The following is a 25,273-nucleotide window of genomic DNA, read 5'->3' on the forward strand; positions in this document are numbered from 1 at the left end:
CTCCCAATGAATCTCAACCTGGCACCCGCCTTACCGACAATTAATTTCATGTGATCATTCTACTTCAAATCGTTCCGCACGCATACTGCCAGATATTTTACAGAACTACAATAAAGGATCCTTCTTTCTATGTATTCGCAATACATTACACTTGTCTATGTTAAGGGTCAGTTGCCACTCCCTGCACCAAGTGCCTATCCGCTGCAGATCTTCCTGCATTTCACTGCAATTTTCTAATCCTGCAAATTCTCTGTATACTACAGCATCATCCAAGAAAAACCGCACAGAACTTCCAACACTACCTACTAGGTCATATATATATATATATATATATATATATATATATATATATATATATATATATATATATATATATATATATATATATATATATATATATATGAAAAGCAGTGGTCCCATAACACTCCCCTGTGGCACGCCAGAGGTTACTTTAACGCCTGTGGACGTCTCTCCGTTGAGAACAACATGCTGTGTTCTGTTTGCTAAAAACTCTTCAATCCAGCCACACAGCTGGTCTGATATTCCGTAGGCTCTTACTTTGTTTATCAGGCGACAGTGCGGAACTGTATCGAACGCCTTCCGGAAGTCAAGGAAAATGGCATATACCTGGGAGCCTGTATATAATATTTTCTGGGTCTCATGAACAAATAAAGCGAGTTGGGTCTCACACGATCGCTGTTTCTGGAATGCGTGTTGAATCCTACAGAGCAGATTCTGGGTTTCCAGGAACGACATGATACACGAGCAAAAAAGATGTTCTAAAATTCTACAACAGATCGACGTCAGAGATATAGGTGTATAGTTTTGCGCAACTGCTAGACAACCCTTCTTGAAGACTGGGACTACTTGTGCTCTTTTCCAATCATTTGGAACCTTCCGTTCCTCTAGAGACTTGAGGTACACAGCTGCTAGAATGGGGGCAAGTTCTTTCGCGTACTCTGTGTAGAATCGAATTGGTATCCCGTCAGGTCCAGTGGACTTTCCTCTGTTGAGTGATTCCAGTTGCTTTTCTATTATAATGCCCTTTTAACAGAGATGCAGTTCCACCAGAGGCCCTGGCACCTTCTTCAGTCTCCGATAAAGCAATTGAAGTTAATCGACCCTCAGAGAAAGAACAGATACTGTCCATACCTGTATGTGAACCATCCCAAGTGAGGAACATTTGCACAAAATCACAGTCTGCATAAGATCATGCCATATCCCGAGCTACACACAATACCGATCCTGAACCTGGCCCACCTTCTATAAATCCCACGCAAGTAGGACTTGCGCACCGTGAGCTCCGTACAAACTTATATATGTTCGTATGTTCCTACATCCTGGGAATTGAGAATTTAGATAACTTTTGCCTGTTATCAGTACTGGAAAAATGTCAAAAATGTGACATAAATGGCCATAATTTGATATCATTGACATAGAAGCTTAAAGATTTTACACCTACAATGGACCATAGGGCTCAGTGTGTGACATCAATTTCAACTCGATATGTCGATCCTCCCCAGAGAAAATGGGGTCTCGTAACACACGGACAGACACATAGAAAAGGGTTGCTCACTTGATATAATTACAAATCGTCAATTTTTGGATTTTTCCTTTACTTTTATTGTAGATGCTTGCTTCCTGTCAAGTTCCACGATTGTAGAGCGATGAGAAGTACCTATTGGTTTTGATGAGTGAGTTTGTAAGTATCAAAATACACTACTGGCCATTAAAATTGCTACACCACAAACATGACGTGATACAGACGCAAAATTTAACCGGCAGGAAGAAGGTGCTGTGATATGCACGTGATTAGCTTTTCAGAGCATTCACACAAGGTTCGTGCCGGTGGCGACACTTACAACGTGGTGACATGAGGAAAGTTTCCAACCAATTTCTCATACACAAACAGCAGTTGACCTGTGTTGCCTGTAGAAACGTTGTTGTGATGCCTCATGTAAGGTGGAGAAATGGGTACCATCACGTTTCCGACTTTGATAAAGGTCGGATTGTAGCCTGTCGCGATTGCAGTTTATCGTATCGCGACATTGCCGCGTGCGTTGGTTGAGATCCAATGCCTGTTAGCAGAATATGGAATTGGTGGGTTCAGGAGGGTAATATGGAACGCCATGCTGGATCCCAACGGCCTCATATCACTAGCAGTCGAGATGACAGGCATCTTATCCTCACGGTTGTAACGGATCATGCAGCCACGTCTTGATCCCTGAGTCAACAGATGGGGACGTTTGCAAGACAACAACCATCTGCACGAACAGTTCGACGACATTTGCAGCAGCATAGACTATCAGCTCGGAGACGTGGCTGCGGTTATCCTTGACGCTGCTGCATCACAGACAGGAGCACCTGCAATGGTGTACTCGACGACGAACCTGGGTGCACGAATGGCAAAACATCATTTTTTTTTCAATGAATCCAGGTTCTGTTCACAGCATCATGATGTATTGTGTATTGTGACGAACCAGTGGCTCGGCCACCATTGACCAGTCGTTTTCAGTTGGTGAGAGATCTGGAGAATGTGCTGGCCAGGGCATCAGTTGAACATTTTCTGTATCCAGAAAGGCCTGTACAGGACCTGCAACATGCAGTCATGCACTATCCTGCTGAAATGTAGGGTTTCGCAGGGATCGAATGAAGGGTAGAGCCACAGGTCTTAACACATCTGAAATGTAACGTCCACTGTTCAAATTGCTGTCAATGCGAACAAGAGGTGACCGAGACGTGTAACCAATGGCACCCCATACCATCACGCCGGGTGATACGCCAGTATAGTGATGAAGAATACACGCTTCCATTGTGCGTTCCCGATGCTGTAAACAGAACCTGGATTCATCGGAAAAAAATGACCTTTTGCCATTCGTGCACCCAGGTTCGTCGTCGAGTACACCATCGCAGGTGCTTCAGTGTGTGATGCAGCGTCAAGGGTAACTGCAGCCGTGGTCTCTGAGCTGATAGTCCATGCTGCTGCAGACGTCGTCGAACTGTTCGTGCAGATGGTTGTTGTCTTGCAAACGTCCCCATCTCTTGACTCAGGGATCGAGACGTGGCTGCACGATCCGTTACAGCCGTGCGGATAAGATGCCTGTCATCTCGACTGCTAGTGATACGAGGCCGTTGGGATCCAGAACGGCGTTCCATATTACCCTCCTGAACCCACTGATTCCATATTTTGCTAACAGTCATTGGATCTCGACCAACGCGAGCAGCAATGTCGCGATACGATAAACCGCAATCCCGATAGGCTACAATCCGACCTTTATCAAAGTCAGAAACGTGATGGTATGCGTTTCTCCTCCTGAAATGAGGCATCACAACAACGTTTCACCAGGCAACACTGGTCAACTGCCATTTGTGTATGAGAAATTGGTTGGAAACTTTCCTCATGTCACCACGTTGTAGGTGTCGCAATTGGTGCGAACCTTGTGTGAATGCTCTGAAAAGCTAATCATTTGCATATCACAGCTTCTTCTTCCTGTCGGTTAAATTTCGCATCTGTAGCACGTCATCTTCGTGGTGTAGCAATTTTAATGGCCAGTAGTGTATGTTGTTCAGTGTGTGCAGATCAATGGTTTTGTGAGAACAGAAAGCCAACATCTGGTTTCTCTTTTTGTATTTGGTTTACTAATTGATTTACTTGTCTGGTTTTTTACTTTTTGTGCATATTTTTCTTTTTTGTTTTTTAGTAAGATACTTATTGCTTTAGTCAAAATAAATTTCCGTAGATTTTGCGATTTGGCCTTTTTCATTATATTAATATGTTATCAATATTAACACAGAGTAGTACATCACAGTGTGTAATGTTAGCAAGTCGTGGTTTTCTGTATTTTATGTTTATTGCTTTTGGTCTCACATAACTAGTACACCATTCATAGAATTAGGATACCACTATCATGGTTTTAGGGATCTTGTCATCCATTTAGGAGCCATTATCATAGAACTCATTTCTCACCTCTTCACTGTATTTGCAAAACTAAACAATACTCAGTCAAATAAAAAAATTCTAGAATATTTGGTCTTGTCTTCCTGAATGGTTATTTAAGCAAAATTTTTTTAAATTTATGAACATTGTACAACACCAACTGAAAAATATTGTGGAGTTAGGCACACGTTCACTATAAAACTTATACGAGATGTGACGGTCCATCGTGTACCTGTCATCCAGCAGCTTTGATCAGTTCTGTTGGTGTATCGACACCACCAGTGGGTTTCCCAGGATTCAGCTTGACCACAGAGATGAACTCAGTCTGTAAGATATAGTCATCTTTTGGATCACCTTTTTCTGTGTTTTCCAGCTCTAGATCTTCCTTATTTCCTATATACAGCTTTTCGAGATATTTTCTCCACATTTCTGCTACATTTTCCTCTTTGTAAAAAAACCATTCCATCTTCATTTTGGACACCACTGCGTCTCATTTTTCTATTTCCAAAGAACTGTTAAATTGAGTTATAAATATATTTCAGTTTCCATTTCATTCACGTCTTTGCAGTGCTACTATAAAAATTGTTTCCTAGCCTTTCTTGCATGGTTTATATGAGTTATTGAATTTAATTGATGAAAGGAGAAAATATAAAAATGCAGTAAATGAAGCAGGCAAAAAGCAATACAAACGTCTCAAAAATGAGATTGACAGGAAGTGCAAAATGGCTAAGCAGGGATGGCTAGAGGACAAATGTAAGGATGTAGAGACGCACATCACTAGGGGTTGAATAGATACTGCGTACAGGAAAATTAAAGACACCTTTGGAGAAAAGAGAACCACTTGCATGAATATCAAGAGCTCAAATGGAAACCCAGTTCTAACCAAAGAAGGGAAAGCAGAAAGGTGGAAGGAGTATATAGAGGGTCTATACAAGGGCGATGTTCTTGAGGACAATATTATAGAAATAGAAGAGAATGTGGATGAAGATGGAAATGGGAGATACGGTACTGCGTGAAGAGTTAGACAGAGCACTAAAAGACCGAAGTCGAAATAAGGCCCCGGGATTAGACAACATTCCATTAGAACTACTGATAGCCTTGGGAGAGCCTGCCTTGACAAAACTCTACCATCTGGTGAGCAAGATGTACGAGACAGGCGAAATGCCCTCAGACTTAAAAAAGAATATGATAATACCAATCCTAAAGAAAGCAGGTTTTGACAAATGTGAAAATTACTGAACTATAAGTTTAATAAGTCACAGCTGCAAAATACTAACGCGAATTCTTTACAGACGAATGGAAAAACTGGTAGAAGCCAACCTCGAGGAAGATCAGTTTGGATTCCGTAGAAATGTTGGAACACTTGAGGCAATACTGACCCTACGAAAATAGATTAAGGACAGGCAAACCCATGTTTCTAGCATTTGTAGACTTAGAGAAAGCTTTTGACAATGTTGACTGGAATACTCTGTTTCAAATTCTAAAGGTGGCAGGGGTAAAATATAGAGAGCGAAAGGCTATTTACAATTTGTACAGAAACCAGATGGCAGTTATGAGAGTCGAGGGGCATGAAAGGGAAGCAGTGGTTGGGAAGGGATTGAGGCAGGGTTGTAGCCTATCCCCAATGTTACTCAATCTCTATATTGAGCAATCAGTAAACAAAACAAAAGAAAAAAATCTGGGTAGGAATTAAAATCCATGGAGAAGAAATAAAAACTTCGAGGTTCACCGATGACATTGTAATTCTGTCTGAGACAGCTAAGGACCTGGAAGAGCAGTTGAACGGAATGGACAGTGTCTTGAAAGGAGGATATAAGATGAACATCAACAAAAGCAAAACGAGGATAATGGAATGTAGTCGAATTAAGTCGGGTGATGCTGAGGGAATTAGATTAGGAAATGAGACACTTAAAGTAGTGAAGGAGTTTTGCTATCTCGGGAGCAAAATAACTGATGATGGTCGAAGTAGAGAGGATATATAATGTAGACTGGCAATGGCAACAAAAGTGCTTCTGAATGAGAGAAATTTGTTGTCATTGAGTATAGATTTAAGTCTCAGGAAGTCGTTTCTGAAAGTATTTGTGTGGAGTGTAGCCATGTATGGAAGTGAAACGTGGACGATAAAAAGTTCAGACAAGAAGAGAATAGAAGCTTTCGAAATGTGGTGCTACAGAAGAATTTTGAAGATTAGATGGGTAGATCACATTACTAATGAGAAGGTATTGAATAGAATTGGAGAGAAGAGAAATTTGTGGCACAACTTGACTAGAAGAAGGGATCGGTTGGTAGGATATGTTCTGAGGCATCAAGGGATCACCAATTTAGTATTGGAGGGCAGCGTGGAGGGTAAAAATTGTAGAGGGAGGCCAGAGATGAATACACTAAACAGGTTCAGAAGGATGTAGGTTGCAGTAGGTACTGGGAGATGAAGAAGCTTGCACAGGATAGAGTAGCATGGAGAGCTGCATCAAACCAGTCTCTGGACCGAAGACCACAACAACAACATATTCTTCTTCAAGTCTGAAGGTATGTTGCCTGTGTCATACATCTTGCTCACCAGATGGTAGAGGTTTGCCTTGGCTGGCTCTCCCAAGACTATCAGTAATTGTAATGGAATGTTGTCTACTCCCGGAGCCTTATTTTGATTTAGGTCTTTCAGTGTTCTGTCAAATTCTTCACGTAGTATCATATCTCCCATTTCATTTTCACCGATGTCCTTATCCATTTCCATATCATTGCCCTCAAGTACATCGCCCTTGTATAGACCCTCTATATACTCCTTCCACCTTTCAGCTTTTCCTTCTTGTCTTGCAGACGATATTAACAGTAAAATAGGGATTTTTGCAGTTACCCATAATGAAGTAATGTCTGAAAAAAGCTGCATAAATATACAGTGAGATCTTGATAAGATTTCAATTTTGTGCAGATATTGACAAATTGCTCTGTATGTTCAGAAATGTAAAATTTTGCACTTCACAAAACAAAATAACATAATATTGTATGGCTATAATATCAATGAGTCACTATTGGAATTGGCCAACTCATACAAATACCTGGCTGTAACACCTTTTAGGGATGGAATGTGTACGCAGACAAGGAAAAAAAAATTCCTGGATTTTTCCCAGATAAAAATACTTTTTTCTGGGCAAAAATACATATTTTCTTGGGTGAAAATATACTTTCTCTGTGTTAAGGGACATTATATTTTGCCTGGCACTTCAGGAAACGAAACCCAGCAAAAAAGTTATACGTTTTGGAAACATCTTTGATGTGTAACAGTGTGTACACTGCACATTTTCATATCACAAAAGTATAAATATGAATTCCACGAAATATAACACATTAGTTTCCGAAGCACAATTTTTGTTTTTGAATGTTTTATAAAAGTTTCTTGTATTGTTCTTTTGGAAATCTTTTTCGATTACCAAAAGTTTCGCATTTCGGATTTATATTGTTGAGATTTATCAGGAAGGCATCCATCTCCTCGGCACCGTGTGTCCATACCGTGAAAGTATCTCGACACAATGGTACCACCTGGCTGATCGATTTCTCAAAGGTCTCCATAAACAAATTGGACACAGCCGGACTGAGAGGACTGCCCATAGCTACCCCATCCATTTGTTCATAAAAATCATTATTATATTAAAAATAGGTTGCGATGAGACCATGTCTGAATAATCCAACTGTATGTGTTCGAAAAGTATTGCTATTCATATGGGCTCAGACAATATCCTTGTTAGTTTTGATGTTGTATCATTATTTATTATGATTCCAGTGAATGAAGCTATCTAATTAAAGAAGAATGGTTATTTTAACAAGGAGATAGATCAAGCACTTCACCCTGGGGAGAGAATCAGAATCAGTGAGGAACGGTGGCCACACAAGGGAAAGTTTTCCTACTATTCATTAGTAAGATTACACATTGCATTGGGAAAGTGTTGAACAAGTATGGCTTGGGAACTATCTTCAGACCCACCAGGAAGATAAAACAATGTTATGATTGGCAAAAGGTGTAAGACTTGCTTTGGCTACAGTGGGTGTACCGTATTTACTCGAATCTAAGCCGCACCTGAAAAATGAGACTCGCAATAAAGGAAAAAATAATTTCCCGAATCTAAGCCGCAGCTGAAATTTGAGACTCGAAATTCAAGGGGAGAGAAAAGTTTTAGGCCGCACCTCCAAATCGAAACAAAGTTGGTCCACTGTAATATGAGACAGAATTAAAGTCGAATGAATGACGATACAGCTACAGTAATTTGGTTCGAGCCGTAAGCTTAGCAGTTAAGCTTTACCAGGTAGCCATTGCTATGCGTCAGGCGCTCCATCCTTATTTATGCGGGTACCCTTCGTTTTTCACGTGCTTCGTCTGGTTTGAATTGATTGCTTATTTTTCTTTGATCTGATAATTGCCGTTCTCTTTGTTATAGGTGTTTTCGTCACTCTAAGCTGAAAATGCATTACTGTACTGTGTCATGCATTGTTTGTCGCATTCTGATAATGAATGTTCACGACCTGTCACCGCTTGCGGCATGGTTTGCTTTTGTGCGTGCTACCGCCGCCTACAATTAAAAAAAAAGAGAGAGTAATTGTCTCAGTAGAGAAACAATGGCAAGAGACTGCTATTTGTTGTTATTTACACTGCTGCTTTCTTTGATAATGATCAACAAGAACCAAATAATAAACTGCGTATGATAGATGTTCTGAACGAGAGTCTAGAGAAAATTTTTCTCCGTTTGAAAATCTTTGCAGGCGCCTCTTTAGTACATTATTTTCTGCACAGAAATTAGTCATCTTAGATTTAAAAATCTAGTCAATTGCCGTGCTTCATTTCTGACTGTATCACTATTAGGCATAAGAATAATACGAATATCAACATGACATATGTGTATACTTCCGCGTTTGTGTTGTCTCACTAGTTTCGTAGTTTATTAGGCAGACAGGATTTAAATGAGATAGCAGCAAACACGAAAGAATACATGGCAAAATGTTTATATTCGTATTATTCTTATGGTGAAGAGAATACTGCATGTGATTCAGAATTCACAAAAGTTCCCATTAGCAACCATCTCTTCTCACAGGTAGAAAAAAAAATCAGAACGTAGAATTGGCCATACTGACAAACATCGCAAACGGTCTTGCCAGTCGGATTTTCGTAGTACATTGAAAAGCTGCTACATTCGAAGATGAACAATACCGAATTTGTATTTACTTCGTTGGATAATGTATGAAAATGCAGTGGTCGAAATTCGGGGCGGAGAAAAAAGCTCGTCTTCCACTTTTTTTTTTTTTAATTTATTTACTGACGCAGAGGTTTTGGCGCTAGTATTTATCTTTGTGCCTGTAAAGCATGCCTGTGTAGCACTACATATATTCGACGGCAGAAGTTAGTTGTGGCGGCACCTACCAACATATTTCAGAACTTCCGCTTACTTTGCACTCGATTCTAAGCCGCAGGCGGTTTTTTGGATTACAAAAACCGGAAAAAAAGTGCGGCTTAGATTCGAGTAAATACGGTATATAAAATTCCTTGTAGATGTGGTTTATATTGGTACCATGAAAGAAATGTTAACACCCATCTGGTTGAACACAAGAATTGCCTCCTGGGACATACGGATAAATCAACTGTAGCTGAACAAGTTTACCGAAAGGGTGGTCGTGAAATAAAATTCAGTGAGGCGAGTGCCATATCGAAAACATCGCATTTCGTGCTTGCGTTCGTAGAGCGGCTATTGAGATTTATAAACACCATAATAATTTTCTAAATTGGATCAAATTTGGATTTGTGCCAAAGTCCTGGTCTCCCTATACAATTTCTATCCCACACACTTCCCTGTATTACCAAACTGTCAATTTTTTGATACCTCAGGATTTGTCCTATCAACCAATCTGACTATATTTCTTAGCCCTTACTTTACTGATGTTGCTATTCATCTTATAACCCCTTCTTAAGGCACTATCCATTCCATTCAGCTGTTCTTTCTAGTCCCCTGCCGTCTCTAACAGAATTAAAATGTCATCGACAAAGCTTAAAATTTTTATTTCTCCTCTCTGAACTTTGCACTCTTATAACTGAAGTCTGGTTTCTGTACAAGTTGTAAATAGCCCTTCACTCGCTGTATTTTACCCCTGCTCCCTTCATAATTTCAAAAGGTTGTTCCAGTCAGCATTTTCAAAAACTAAGTGTGCAATTGCTGTATGCATAGGTTTGCCTTTCTGCCTTTCTTCATTGTACACAGTCCATTCACATTAATTTGACTGCCACCTACATTTGATGCCAACATGCCATAACCACTCACAGGCAGCAGATGGCAGCACTAGCAGTGGATGGTATGTAGGGCTTTTCGGGGGTCCAGGAAAACAGTGCAATCGTTATTGTAATGCAGAAATGGACTTCTGTGTTTTCAGATGAAAGTTGGTTCTGCGTCTGTGGCGATGACGGCAATATGGTGGTTATAAGGAGGCAGTTGAGGGCCTGCAACCAATCTATGTACTACACGCACTGGACCTAGAGCTGGAGTTACGGTCCGGAGTGTGATTTCGTACCTCATCGCGAGCACACTCACGCTTATCCCACACACTCCAACCGCAAATTTGTATATCGGTCTGGTAATTCGACCTGTTGTGCTGCCATTTATAGGACAGTATTCCGGTGGGTGTTTTCCAACAGGATAACATTCGCACACATATGGCTGTTGTAGCCCGACATCCTCTACAGTGTGTCGACGTGTTGCCTCGACCTGCTCCGTCACTCACATTCGGGCCAAGAGTAGAAGCATTTTCAACACGGTTTAGTCTGTAAACTGTTCGTGTGCCGCCACTGTCGAAGTATACCATTCGTGGCAAATGGCAATATCTGAAACCTGACCGAGGTCTGTCGTGTTGCACCACGGGCCACAGATGACCGGGCTGAACGACAGCTGCGGATATTTCTAGAGTCGAATAGACGTGCAACTATTGAACAACTGACCGCGCAGGCGCACCGAGGGGTACCGACGGTGTCTCCTCAATGACTGTTCGGCAAATGTCGTTGCGTAGCAGATGCCCGGTACGTGCACCCGTATCGATTGCTGCTCATTGGCGACTCGGCAACTGGATGTCCACCGAGTGAGGACAGGCGGCCTTATCGGACGAAATGTGTTTTACGCTCGATCTGATAATTGACCGTTGCTGCATGTGGCACGAAACGTCTCAAAGCAAACACCCTGCGCCGGAGGGGGGAGTGTTATTGTCTGGGGAATGTTTTCGGGACATTATCTCCGTGATCTCGTCATTCTGGAAAGCACAGTGGATCGACAAAATTATGCATCAATCCTTAGGGACCCTGTCCGTCCCTACACGCAGTTTGTTTTTCTTCGGCTCGGTGGCATCTACCGCAGAACGGTGCGACGTGCTACACGGCTCGCAGTGTATGCGCGTAGTTCAGAGAACACCGGGATGAGGTTACCGTACTCCCCTGGCCACCGGACTCACCAGATTTAAATCCAACCGAGAATCTGTCGGACCACTCGATCGGGCTATTCACGCTGCGGACCCTCAACCGAGAAACCTAGCACAGCTGACTGCGGCACTGGAGTTTGATACCATCCAGAACCTCATTAACTCTCTTCCTGCATACTTCGCTGAGATCCGTACTGTGAAAGGTGGTTCTTCAGGCCTTTGACAGATGGTCACATTATTGTGACTGGACAGTGGAACTTTTAAGATAAGTTGTAGTGTCAGTATTGTCTTGCATGTTTCTACGTTTGTTCAGTACTCGAGCTGGTCTTTCCTAAACTCAGCTTCTACTTGTTTTTCCAGTCTTCTGTATGTAATTCATGTCTGTATTTTGCAACCATTACTTGTTAAACTAATGGCTGAGTAATATTCACACCCATCAGTGCCAGTTTACTTTGGAATGGGATGATTGTTTTTGAAGTATGAAGGCTTTTCACCTGTCTGTTACCGTATTTGCTCGAATCTGAGCCGCACTCGAATCTAAACCGCACCTGAAAAATGAGACTCTAAATCAAGGGGAAAAAAATTTCCCGAATCTAAGCCGCACCTGAAATTTGAGACTCGAAATTCAAGAGGAGATAAAAGTTTTAGGCCGCACCTTCAAATCGAAACAAAGTTGGTCCATTGTAATACGAGACACAATTTAGGTCGAATGAATGACGATTCAACTACAGTAGTTTGGTTCGAGTCGTAAGCTTAGCAGTTAAGCTTTACCAGGTAGCCATTGCTATGCGTCAAGCGCTCCGTCCGTATTGATACGGGTACCCTTCCTTTTTCACGTGCTTCGTCTGGTTTGAATTGATTGCTTATTTTTCTTTGATCTGATAAGTGCCATTTTCTTTGTTATAGGTGTTAACGTCGCTCTAAGCTGAAAATGCATTACTGTACTGTGTCATGCATTGTTTGTCGCATTCTGATAGTGCGTGTTCACGGCCTGTCGCCGCTCGCGGCATGGCTTGCTTTTCTGCGTGCTACCGCCGCTTTAAAAGAAAGGAATTGTGTCATTAGCGAAACAATGGCAAGAGACTGCTGTTTGTTGTTACTTACACTGCTGCTTTCTTTGATAATGATTAACAAGAACCAAATAATAGACTGCGTATGATAGAAGATGTTCTGAACGAGAGTTTAGCGAAAATTTTTCCCCGTTTGAAAATCTTTGCAGACGCCGCTTTAGTACATTACATTCCATTCTGCACAGAAATTAGTCATCTTAGATTTAAATATCTAGTCAATTGCCGTGCTTCATTTCTGAATGTATCACTATTAGCCAGAAGAATAATACAAATATAAACATGACATGCTATGTATATTCTTCCGCGTTTGCTGTTGTCTCACTCTAGTTTCGTAGTTTATTAGGCAGATAGAATTTAAATGAGATAGCAGCAAACACGAAAGAATACATGGGAAAATGTTTATATTCGTATTATTCTTATGGTGAAGAGAATACTGCATGTGATTCACAATTGATAAAAGTTCCTATTAGCAACCATCTCTTCTCACAGGTAGAAAAAAATTCAGAACATAGAGTTAGCCATATTGACAAAAACCCCAAACAGTCTTGCCAGTCGGATTTTCGTAGTACATTGAAATGCTGCTACATTCGAAGATGACCAATACGGAATTTGTATTTACTTCGTTGTTTCATTGGATAATGTATGAAAATGCAGTGGTCGAAACTCGGGGCGGAGAAAAAAGCTCGTCTTCCACCTTTTTTTTTCTTTTACTGACGCAGAGGTTTTGGCGCCAGTATTTATCTTTGTGCCTGCAAAGCAAGCCTGTGTAGCGCTACATATTTTCGACGGCAGAAGTTTGTTGTGGCCTGACCTACCAACATTTTTCAGAACTTCCGCTTACTTTGCACTCGATTCTAAGCCGCAGGCGGTTTTTTGGATTACAAAAACCGGAAAAAAAGTGCGGCTTGGATTCGAGTAAATACGGTATACCTTAGAGCTAAGGTGGACTAGCTTTGTCATGGCTTGGTCTCCCAAGGGCCTCAGTAATGCAGATAGTATGTTACTTACTCCAGGGGCCTTGTTTTGGCTTATATCTTTCAGAGATCTGTCAGATTGATCAGGCAGTATCATGTCTCCTATTTCATCTCCATTTACTCCTCTTCTCTTTCTACAGTATTGTCTTTTAGTTTGTTTCCCCTATTTTGAGCCTCTGTATATTCCTACCTACCACACACCTGCAAAATGAGGAGTGTAATGTTTTTCAGCTCATAAGCCCATAACTTCCATCGATTCTTTTACAGGAAAATTCTTCATCGGAGGACTGGAGTAACCACAGTGATCCACTGGCGATAGAACAAACTGTGGTGAGTTCATAAACTGACTCTCATTTATTCATATTATTTTGAGAACACAATGATTGACAGCTTTTAAGTACTTTTTCAGTATTCTGGTTTGGAACAATGGTTATATGTCACATTTTTATCGAAACACGTATGTTTTTTGGTGACAGACAGTTTCCAGGCATCTGTATGCAGCGTATTGTGGGTACAGTTTGCTGAGCAATTTTGAATGTTACCTAATATGTTTTATAAATATGATGTATGGCATAATATATTGCAGCACTAATGGTCTTACATACCTTGGAGGTTATAACCAATGGTAATTGTTATTCTTTTTCTTTTATTTAAAGATGAAATACAAAATTTAGGCCACTTGTTGACAAACTGCCTATCGGCTTCTGTCTCAGGTTCTTCAGCCGATGTTTTTTTGATAATTCTTCTGTCATATTGCCTGCATTGTCCACCACCAGGAATGGATGGTGAAATTTTGACAATGCCAGCCCTCATGCTGGCGAAACATGAGAAAAATCATCAGACAAACGTTGGCCGAAGAACCAGAGACAGAAGCCAATGGGCAGTTTGTAAAGGTGAAATACTGTAAACTGTTTTCTGCTCATGTTCCTCAAACTATATTTTCATATATTTATACTTATTTGTAACTATGCATAGCACCAGTTGTTATACTTTGCAAATATTGAATATGTTTGTGTTTTCATAACTTTAAATATGTAACAGTTGAAAATAACTGTGTGTATTACTTGAAGTGTGCATGTACTCCCTTTTTCATGTTTCTTTACACTACATTGCAATATTTTTGTTGTTGGTGTTGTGACATCAGAGATACACCATGTATGAGTATCAATTTATTTCTGGGGGGCATTTTTGGGTTGACTTCTGCGTTTATATATATGAGAGAACAAGCCACTTCAGTCAGTCTCTGTGTTTTGCCCCGGAAACATATTGTAACTCTGTCGGTATCATTTTGATCCCGCAATTTCAATGCAAATGATCAGTTTTGGGCGTGTGATGTGTAACTAATGACATCCTCAATAAGCATAAGTGAAAAATGTTTTGTGGTTACGCACTCTCTGAGCAGTAGTATCTGGACACTCGTTAGTGAACATTAAAATGGGGTAAGTCCACCCTCCACTTGTATGAAAGCTTGAACTCTGCTGGGACCACTTTCAGTGACGTGTCTGAATGTCTGTGAAGGAATGACAGCCCATTCCCAGTAAATGTTCAAACATTTTGACAAACCTAACTATGAAACTTCCTGGCAGATTAAAACTGTGTGCCCGACCGAGACTCGAACTCGGGACCTTTGCCTTTCGCGGGCAAGTGCTCTACCAACTGAGCTACCGAAACGCGACTCACGCCCGGTACTCACAGCTTTACTTCTGCCAGTACCTCGTCTCCTACCTTCCAAACTTTACAGAAGCTCTCCTGCGAACCTTGCAGAACTAGCACTCCTGAAAGAAAGGATATTGTGGAGACATGGCTTAGCCACAGCCTGGGGGAAGTTTCCAGAATGAGATTTTCACTCTGCAGCGGAGTGTGTGCTGATATGAAACTTCCTGGCAGATTAAAACTGTGTGCCCGACCGAGACTCGAACTCGGGCGTGAGTCGTGCTTCAGTAGCTCAGTTGGTAGAGCACTTGCCCGCCAAAGGCAAAGGTCCCTAGTTCAAGTCTCGGTCGGGCACACAGTTTTAATCTGCCAGGAAGTTTCATATCAGCGCACACTCCGCTGCAGAGTGAAAATCTTATTCTGGAAACATCCCCCAGGCTGTGGCTAAGCCATGTCTCCGCAATATCCTTTCTTTCAGGAGTGCTAGTTCTGCAAGGTTTGCAGTAGAGCTTCTGTAAAGTTTGGAAGGTAGGAGACGAGGTACTGGCAGAAGTAAAGCTGTGAGTACCGGGCGTGAGTCGTGCTTCGGTAGCTCAGTTGGTAGAGCACTTGCCCGCGAAAGGCAAAGGTCCCGAGTTCGAGTCTCGGTCGGGCACACAGTTTTAATCTGCCAGGAAGTTTCATATCAGCGCACACTCCACTGCAGAGTGAAAATCTCATTCTGGAAACCTAACTATGCTTGCCAAATATTTGACATGTACGGTGCAGTTTGATGTGTTTGTCAAGCATGGATCCTGTTTGACGTGGTGGGAGAAATTCTGATCGACAGAAAGTTTGACGAGATGTCAGATGACGTTTGTGTCAACATTTCGCATCAAATGTTTATTGAAAAATTGGTTTATTACGATTTATCTCACAGTATCATGAGTTTCCACTACTGTGAAAACCATGATAGAGTATAAAAACAAAATAGCACAAACAATTACCAAAGTGGTAGAGGTATACCAAATCTTTCATAGCCAAATATTAGGCATGAAGGGTTATGAACAAAATGAATATCTTATGCATACGGTGACATAGGCAAGTGAAGTGGCATGAAATAAAGAAATTGAAGTTATCCAGTTCTTCTGTGGACAGTGTGGGTCATAGGTTTCCAGGTTGCGGTATTTTAACGACTTTAGGAGAAAATAAATTTCGTTTACTTGTGTGTCTTCTTTTTCACTGTCAGGGTGAAGTAATGATTTCACTGTCAGGGTGAAGTAACGATAAACAAGTTATTAAATGTTTCAATGTTCATCTGCAGAAAGCTAATGTAATCGTTAGATTCTGAGTGAAACATTCCCATTAACAGGTTTCCAGTTGTATATTTGTCATTTTAAACTATTCCCTGGACAAGCATAGTGTTATCTTTTACTTTCAACACAGTGCTGGATGAAATGTTAGAATTGCATTATCTGGGTTTGTAGCCATTTTCACTAGTGCCAAAATGCAATATTCACGAACATTGTTTGCTTCGAAAGTAAGATAAAATTGGCAAGCTCACCTAGTACGTGGACAGGCTTGTTTGGCACATCTGTGGTTAGATAAGAGCGAGCTTGAGAGGCAAGTTTTAAAAAGCTTCATTGTCCATTCGAAGTAAGTTGATGTATCGTCAGATTCTGAGAGTAGTATTTCCTTTAGCATACTTTCATGCGTGAATCTCTCACTTTAAGGCATTCTCTAGACCAGAGTCTCATTTTCATCTTCATCATGATAATCATCATCATCATCTTCTTCTTCTTCTTCTTCTTCTTCTTCTTCTTCTTCTTCTTCCTCTATAAACACAGTGCCAAAGTCAACGCCAGGACTGTTTTGTTTGCATTTGTGGCCGTTCTCACTACTTTCAAAATACAAACGAACACGAATAGCGTCTGCTTCGAAGTGAGGTTAAACTTGACAAACATTGTTTGAACATGTATGGGCTTGTAACACTTCAGGCTTTCCCAGCGATATCTTGACATGTGGAATAATCGGGTCTACTGCCGGATGTTTGTGTCGCCCTGGCACAATATTTTGGCCACGTGACTCGTTGCCTTCTTCAAGTGCTACCTGAGACTGCCCAATTGGAGGATCTTGTCCAGTATTTATGCCCAGAGGGCACCGGGTGCTCTCTCTGGTGTCTGCGCCCGCCTGGCGCTGCTTGTAGTGTGTCGTCTCTTCCCCGGTGCTCCCTCGGACGTCCGCGCCCGACTCGGTCGGTATCTGTGGCAGCTGTCCGAGGTCCATCCCGTGTTGGGCATTCCGTTCGCGGTCCACTCCCACCTGGTGCTGCTCGTGAGGTTTTGGCCCTTCCCTTCCCACGGACGTCTGCGCCTGGCTCGTCCAACATCTGTGGTCGTGTCAGCTGTCTGGGGCCGGACCCGCGTTTGGCATTCCGTTCGTGGTCCGCGCCCACTTGGTGCTGCTCCTGAGGTGTTGGCACCTCCCTGGTGCTCCCAAGGACATCCGCGCCCGCCTCGTCCACCATCTGCAATTGTGCCAGCTGTCTGAGCCCCGTCTCGCGACGGGCGCTCCGTTCGCGGTCCCTGCCCGCCTGGCGCTGCTTGTAAGTTGTTGTCTCTTCCCTGGTGCTCCCTCGGACGTCCGCACCCGACTCGGTCTCCATCTGTGGCAGCTCCCTGAGGCCCGTCCTTTGTCGGGCTCTCCATTCACGGTCCGCGCCCGCCTCGTGCTGCTCCTGAGGTGTTGGCACTTCCCTGGTGCTGTGACGGTCGTCCGCGCTCAGTTCGTCCATCATTTGCGGTTGTGGCAGCTGTCAGAGGCCCGTCCTGCGTCAGGAGTTGCGGTCGTGGTCCACGCCCGCCTAGCGCTGCTCCTGTTGTGTTACTACTTCTTGAGGAGTTTCTCGGTTCCTTTCGTTGGGCCCTGATAAGATCCAGAGACGGACTCCACGCCGAGCTGAGCTGGTAAACGCTGTCTCTGTTTATTAGGTTGTCTGTGACCTTGATGTCGATGGCCTCCTTTATGAGACTGTCCCAGAATCTTGGAGTCTGTGTTAAAATTTTGGTGTTGTTGTAGTCCATTGAGTGATCGAGCTCCAGTCAGTGCTCCGCTATGGCAGATTTGGTTGCCTGTCCGAGTCTGGTGTGCCTTTGGTGTTCCTTGCACCTGACGTCCACCTTCCTGGTTGTCTGGCCAATGTATGATTTTCCACACTGGCACGGGATGTTCTAAATGCCTGGTTTACGTAGCCCCACGTCGTCCTTCACACTCCTTAGCATTGTCCCAATTTTGGAGGGTGGACAGAAGATACTCTTTATATCATATTTTGAAAGAATTCTGCTGATCTTTGCAGAAATAGGTCCAGCATATGGCAGGTGTGCCACCTTCTTCGCCTCCTCTGGCTCCTCTTCTGTACCCTGTGGTTGGCTGGTAGCACAAAGTGCACTTTGGATGTCTGAGGAGGAGTATCCATTTCTGCTGAACACCAGCTGTAGATGTTCTACCTCTGTGGCCAGACTTCGACAGAGCTGTGAACTAATGTTTTCGAGACTCCATTCTTCTGTGCTGGGTGGTGGCAGCTACTGGCTTGTAGGTATAAATCAGTGTGGGTGGGCTTACGATACACACTGTGCCCCAGAGTGCCATTTGCCTTCCTCTTGACCAGGACATCCAAGAATGGGAGCTGTCCATCCTTCTCTAGCTCCATAGTAAAGTTTATACTTGGGTGGCTTGAATTTAGATGTTCCAAAAAGTCATCTACGAGGGCAGTTCAATAAGTAATGCAACACATTTTTTTTCTCGGCCAATTTTGGTTGAAAAAACCGGAAATTTCTTGTGGAATATTTTCAAACATTCCCGCTTCGTCTCGTGTAGTTTCATTGACTTCCGACAGGTGGCAATGCTGCACGGAGCTGTTAAAATGGCGTCTGTAACGGATGTGCGTTGCAAACAACGGGCAGTGATCGAGTTTCTTTTGGCGGAAAACCAGGGCATCTCAGATATTCGTAGGCGCTTGCTGAATGTCTACGGTGATCTGGCAGTGGACAAAAGCACGGTGAGTCGTTCGGCAAAGCGTGTGTCATCATCGCCGCAAGGTCAAGCGAGACTGTCTGATCTCCCGCGTGCGGGCCGGCCGTGCACAGCTGTGACTCCTGCAATGGCGGAGCGTGCGAACACATTCGTTCGAGATGATCGACGGATCACCGTCAAACAACTCAGTGCTCAACTTGACATCTCTGTTCGTAGTGCTGTCACAATTGTTCACCAGTTGGGATATTCAAAGGTTTGTTCCCGCTGGGTCCCTCGTTGTCTAACCGAACACCATAAAGAGCAAAGGAGAACCATCTGTGCGGAGTTGCTTGCTCGTCATGTGGCTGAGGGTGACAATTTCTTGTCAAAGATTGTTACAGGCGATGAAACATGGGTTCATCACTTCGAACCTGAAACAAAACGGCAATCAATGGAGTGGCGCCACACCCACTCCCCTACCAAGAAAAAGTTTAAAGCCATACCCTCAGCCGGTAAAGTCACGGTTACAGTCTTCTGGGACGCTGAAGGGGTTATTCTGTTCGATGTCCTTCCCTATGGTCAATCAATCAACTCTGAAGTGTATTGTGCTACTCTTCAGAAATTGAAGAAACGACTTCAGCGTGTTCGTAGGCACAAAAATCAGAACGAACTTCTCCTTCTTCATGACAACGCAAGACCTCACACAAGTCTTCGCACCCGAGAGGAGCTCACAAAACTTCAGTGGACTGTTCTTCCTCATGCACCCTACAGCCCCGATCTCGCACCGTCGGATTTCCATATGTTTGGCCTAATGAAGGACGCAATCCGTGGGACGCACTATACGGGTGATGAAGAAGTTATTGATGCAGTACGATGTTGGCTCTGACATCGACCAGTGGAATGGTACCGTGCAGGCATACAGGCCCTCATTTCAAGGTGGCGTAAGGCCGTAGCATTGAATGGAGATTACGTTGAAAAATAGTGTTGTGTAGCTAAAAGATTGGGGAATAACCTGGTGTATTTCAATGCTGAATAAAACAACCCCTGTTTCAGAAAAAAAAAAAAATGTGTTGCATTACTTATTGAACTGCCCTCGTAGCTTCTCCCTGCCACGGGGCCAAATGACAAAAGTGTCATCGACATACCTAAGAAAGCACTTGGGTTGGTAAGTGGCTGATGCAAGTGCCTCCTCCTCGTACTTTTCCATGAAAAGGTTGGCTACCACAGGTGATAAAGGGCTGCCCATTGCCACTCCTTCCGCTTGCTCATAAAATTGACCCCCGTAAAGAAAATATGTCGAGGTCAGTACGTGCTCGAACAGGTCGAACAGGGCACCGTCGAACTTGTCTCCAATGATACTGAGTGAACTGGTGAGTGGCACTCGTGTGAAGAGCGACACCACATCGAAACTGACCGCGATGTCTGAATCCACAGTGTGTAGCTGCCTTAGCCGTTGTAGGAAGTCCGAATGTGGTGTGCACATTTGCCCACATATGGTGCCAATACCTTCTTCAGGTATTGTGCAGCGAGGTATGTCGCTGCGCCGATGTTACTGACAATAGGTTGAAGACGGACCCCCTCCTTGTGGACCTTGGGGAGTCCATAGAGTCTGGGTGGTACAGGTGCTTTGGGATGAAGCTTCTTGATGACCTGTGTCAGGTAGACCTGTCTCCTTCAGCAACTTCCGGGTCTTCTTGTCGCGGACGGCGAACAGAGCGCCCGACACGAGAAGGGCCTCAGACAGCTGCCACAACTGCAGATGGTGGACGAGGCGGGTGCAGACGTCCGTGGGAGCACCAGGGAGGTGCCGACACCTCAGGAGCAGCACCAAGTGGGCGCGGACCACGAACACGGACGGTACGCCAAACGCGGGTCCGGCCCCAGACAGCTGACACGATCACAGATGGTGGACGAGCCAGGCGCGGATTTCCGTGGGAGCACCAGGGAAGGGCCAAAACCTCAGGAGCAGCACCAGGCGGGCGCGGACCGTGAACGGAACGCCCGACACGGGACGGGCCTCGGACAGCTTCCACAGATAGCGACCGAGTCGGGCGCGGACGTCCGAGGGAGCACTGGGGAAGACACGTTACAAGCAGCGCCAGGCGGGTGTGGACGGCAGAGAGAGCACCCGGCACCCTCTGGGCATAAATACTGGACAAGATCCTCCAATCGGGCAGTCTCAGGTAGCACTTGAAGAAGGCAACGAGTTACGTGGCCGAAATATTTTGTCAGAGCGACGCAAACATCCGGGAGTAGACCCGATTATTCCACACGTCATGTATGGGCTCTGTTGGCAAATCCATGGCTAAATAAGAGCCATTTTGTCAAACATGTTTGATATAAATGTAGGATTCTGTGGCCATTGTCACATACAATAAAATTTTTCTGGGTTTGTCGCCACATTGTCAATATATATAAAACTACTGACATTTGGATACCTGTTACAAGCGACCTTCTTCAGGGTGTTTTCGTTAACTGTTGAATGAGAAAACTTTGTTTCATTATATACCTGTAGATGTGGCTGTTATCTAATTCTGATAGGCTGCTTAGGATGAAGGGGAGGGATGTTAGAAGTCCTTATTGGTGTTATTATTATTTCTTTTCATTGATGGAAACCTGACGATTTGATTGGTGCCTGCATCACTGCTTGCAGTTGGTGGAAATCGACGAATTGAAAATCGGGCGGCAGCTGCGATGTGGTGGCATTTTCCTGCTTTCTAGTGCCGGTCGAAGCACACGAGTACTCTACTTATCTGCAGTCGTTGCGGTCTCCTGTGCGCCTGTATGTGCTGCTTCAAGTGAGCTTACATCCGGTAATGCTGTTATTGCTGGCAGCCGAGACGTCAGAAGTCGGTACCCATCTTCTCTGTTAGTGTTGGCCGGTCGCTTGGCTATTTCTATTGCCTCTCTAATCTTCCTCCTGAAAGAAAGAGGCTGTTTTGCCAGTACACGTGCTTCACCAAAATCAGTCTGTTTGCCGCCCTCATCCCGGTGTTCTGCTACCGCTGACTTGGCGTGCTGTCTTAATCGGATATATCTTTCGTGTTCAGATATCCGTGTGCTGATGGGTCTCGCCTAGATATTGTAATCCACATCTGCACCTGATTTCGTTAACTCCAGCAGCATGTAGTTTGTCAACTGTATGTTTTGTTGTGCGAAGGAGGTCTTTTATTCTATTGCTGCTTTGGTAAATCGGTTTGATGCATGCTCAGTGGAGAATTTTGCCCACCCGTTTAGTGAAACCTTGAACATATGCTAAACAGAGCTATGTTTTGTGCTTCCTTTTGCTCTCCTCTATTGCCTTCATTCTTTGTCACCAGTTTTATCTATTACTTTCTCCAGTAATCAAAACAAATAATACAGCAGAAATTGACAGAATACTAAAAATAGAAAGAATAATAATTAGGACATGTATAAATAAACAGTATAAAATAAATGGACATTGGAGAATAGCATCAAATGAAACACTATATAAGAAAATAGAACCAGTCATGAGCACGATCAGGAAGAAACGCATCTCATTCTTTGGACATCTGATGAGAACTCCAGAAAACAGAATTAGTAAAAAAATAATACAAAAATTGTGGAATAGCAAGAGCGACATTAAATGGATCACAGAAATTAAGGAAGATATAAAAGAACTCCAAATTACAGTAGATGACCTAAAAAACAAGACAGAGAAAACCAGAATACTGAAAGACCCACAAACCAGACTACAAATGAATATCAATAAAAGGAGTACAGGAAGAGTGGTCTCAAATGAAGAAAGAAAGAAAATATCTGAAAGAATGAAGAAATATTGGGCAGACAGAAGAGCAAAACACCTTTCATATAAGAATAAACGCTAATAATTATATTACTTAAACATCATACAAGTTATTGCTGAGCCAAATTGTATCCCTGTGTAACAACTTGTTTATAACTTTGTATTTTTGACTAGAGTGGTCCAATGAAGGCCATAAAATAAATAATAATAAAACTTTCTCCATAACCATTGGCACAAAAAATGGACTTACGGTTTTGTAGTTCACCCTTTAGATGTTCTTCATTGCTGATCCTGTGTGCCCTCTTGATTAAAGTGTGCAGTGTGGATTTCTTCTGCATAGGGTAATGATGGGAGGAGGTATGCAGGTACCTGTCAGAGCACTTGCCCGCGAAAGGCAAAGGTCCCGAGTTCGAGTCTCGGTCGGGCACACAGTTTTAATCTGCCAGGAAGTTTCATATCAGCGCACACTCCGCTGCAGAGTGAAAATCTCATTCTGGAAACATCCCCCAGGCTGTGACTAAGCCATGTCTCCGCAGTATCCTTTCTTTCAGGAGTGCTAGTTCTGCAAGGTTCGCAGGAAAGCTTCTGTAAAGTTTGGAAGGTAGGAGACGAGATACTGGCAGAAGTAAAGCTGTGAGTACCGGGCGTGAGTCGTGATTCGGTAGCTCAGATGGTAGAGCACTTGCCCGCGAAAGGCAAACGTCCCGAGTTCGAGTCTCGGTCGGGCACACAGTTTTAATCTGCCAGGAAGTTTCATACCTGTCAGTACTGGTTGGCTTCCTATGTACTGTATGGCTCGGTTTACCGTCAGGCTTTCCGTAAACTTCCATGTCGAGGAAAGGCAGCACCCCATTATTTTCCATCTCCGTAGTGAATTGGATTCTGCTGTGCTGCTGGTTGAGGTGATGGTGGAAATTTTGTAACTCTTTCTCTTTTGTGGCAGTGGTTATGTAATGAAAGTAAAAGATGAAACTGTGGTGACAAAGAACGAAGGCAATAGAGAGCAAAAGAAAGCACTAAACGTCACTCTATTTAGCATATGTTTAAGGTGTCACTGAATGGGTGGGCAACAACCAGGCATCAAACCAATTTTCCAAAGCAGCAACAGAATAAAAGCAGTTCTTCGCACAACGAAAGATACAGTTGACAAACTATATGCTGCTGGAGTTAACGAAATTAGGTGCAGATGTGGATTAGCGTATATATGCGAGACCCATCAGCACACGGATATCTGAACACGAAAGATATATCCGACTAAGACAGCACGCCAAGTCAGCAGTAGCAGATCACCAGGATGAGTGCGGCAAACAGACTGATTTTGTTGAAGCGCGTGTACTGGCAAAACAGCCTCTTTCTTTCAGGAGGAAGATTATAGAGGCAATAGAAAGAGTCAAGCCACCGGCCAACACGAACAGAGAAGACAGGTACCAACTTCTGACGTCTCGGCTGCCAGCAATAACCGTGTTACGGGACGATAGCTCACGTGATGCAGCACATACAGGTGCACGGGAGACAGCAGCGGCCGCAGATATGTATAGTGCTTGTGCTTCGGCTGGCACTAGAAAGCGGGAAAATGGCGCCACATCACAGCTGCCACCTGGTTTTCCATTCGCAGATTTCCACCGACCACAAGCAGTGATGCAAACACCAATCAAATTGTCAGGTTTCCACCAATGAAAAGAAATAACATAAACTCCAATAAGGACTTCCAACGTCCCTCCCTTTCATCCTAAACAGCCTATCAGAATTAGATAACAGCCACGTCTGCAGGTATATAATGAAACAAAGTTTTCTCATTCAGCAGTAAATGAAAACACCCTGAAGGAGGTCAGTTGCAACAGGGACCGAAACGTCCGTAGTTTTATATATATTTACAATGTGATCACAAACCCAGAAAAATTTTATTGAATGTTTGATCGTTTATGGAGGCCTTTAGAGAGGCAAAACCAGAGAAGGTAGTGATGTTGAATGCTGGTGTCTGGTGAAAAGTTGACATTCTAACTAATTCCCGAGCTGTTTTATTGGATTTGGTTCAGGCCTCGGAGCAGGTCAGTCTATTTCACAAATCTTACGGTCCGTACGCCGTTGCCTCACGGATGCAGCTTTACGGAAGGGTGTGTTGTCGTGCCGATACAAACAGTCATCATCTCGTAACTGCTCCTCTTCTGTATGCGGTACATAGTGCTGTAAAATGTGTTCGTATTCATCTGCATTTAGTGTTTCGTTACGAACAACAGTGGGACACGATGCCCGACTCTGAAGAATACCCACACGCCTTAACACGGCCCCCTCTGTTCGCCACTGTTGCCAGGTAACATGCTCCAGGCATTTGCCAAACCCAAACCCTTCCATCTCATCGGTACAGGATACAGTGTGATTTATACTCCAAATCACGTGTTTCCATTCGTCTGCTGTTCTGTGGTGTCACTCTTTACACCACCTCACA

At 43.4% G+C, this 25,273-nt stretch overlaps 1 protein-coding gene across 2 annotated transcripts in view; it reads left to right on the plus strand.

Annotated features, from left to right (window-relative positions):
• Positions 1 to 25,273, plus strand: part of LOC126213182 (uncharacterized) — a 222,561-nt gene that overhangs the window by 94,758 nt on the left and 102,530 nt on the right. For both annotated transcript variants that reach the window (XM_049940810.1, XM_049940811.1), the window contains one exon: positions 13,686 to 13,748. In XM_049940810.1, the coding sequence (XP_049796767.1) occupies positions 13,686 to 13,748 (63 nt within the window). The remainder of the gene's footprint in view (positions 1 to 13,685; positions 13,749 to 25,273) is intronic.

The sequence above is a fragment of the Schistocerca nitens genome, chromosome 11 (assembly GCF_023898315.1).
Source record: "Schistocerca nitens isolate TAMUIC-IGC-003100 chromosome 11, iqSchNite1.1, whole genome shotgun sequence".
Classification (NCBI taxonomy): domain Eukaryota; kingdom Metazoa; phylum Arthropoda; class Insecta; order Orthoptera; family Acrididae; genus Schistocerca; species Schistocerca nitens.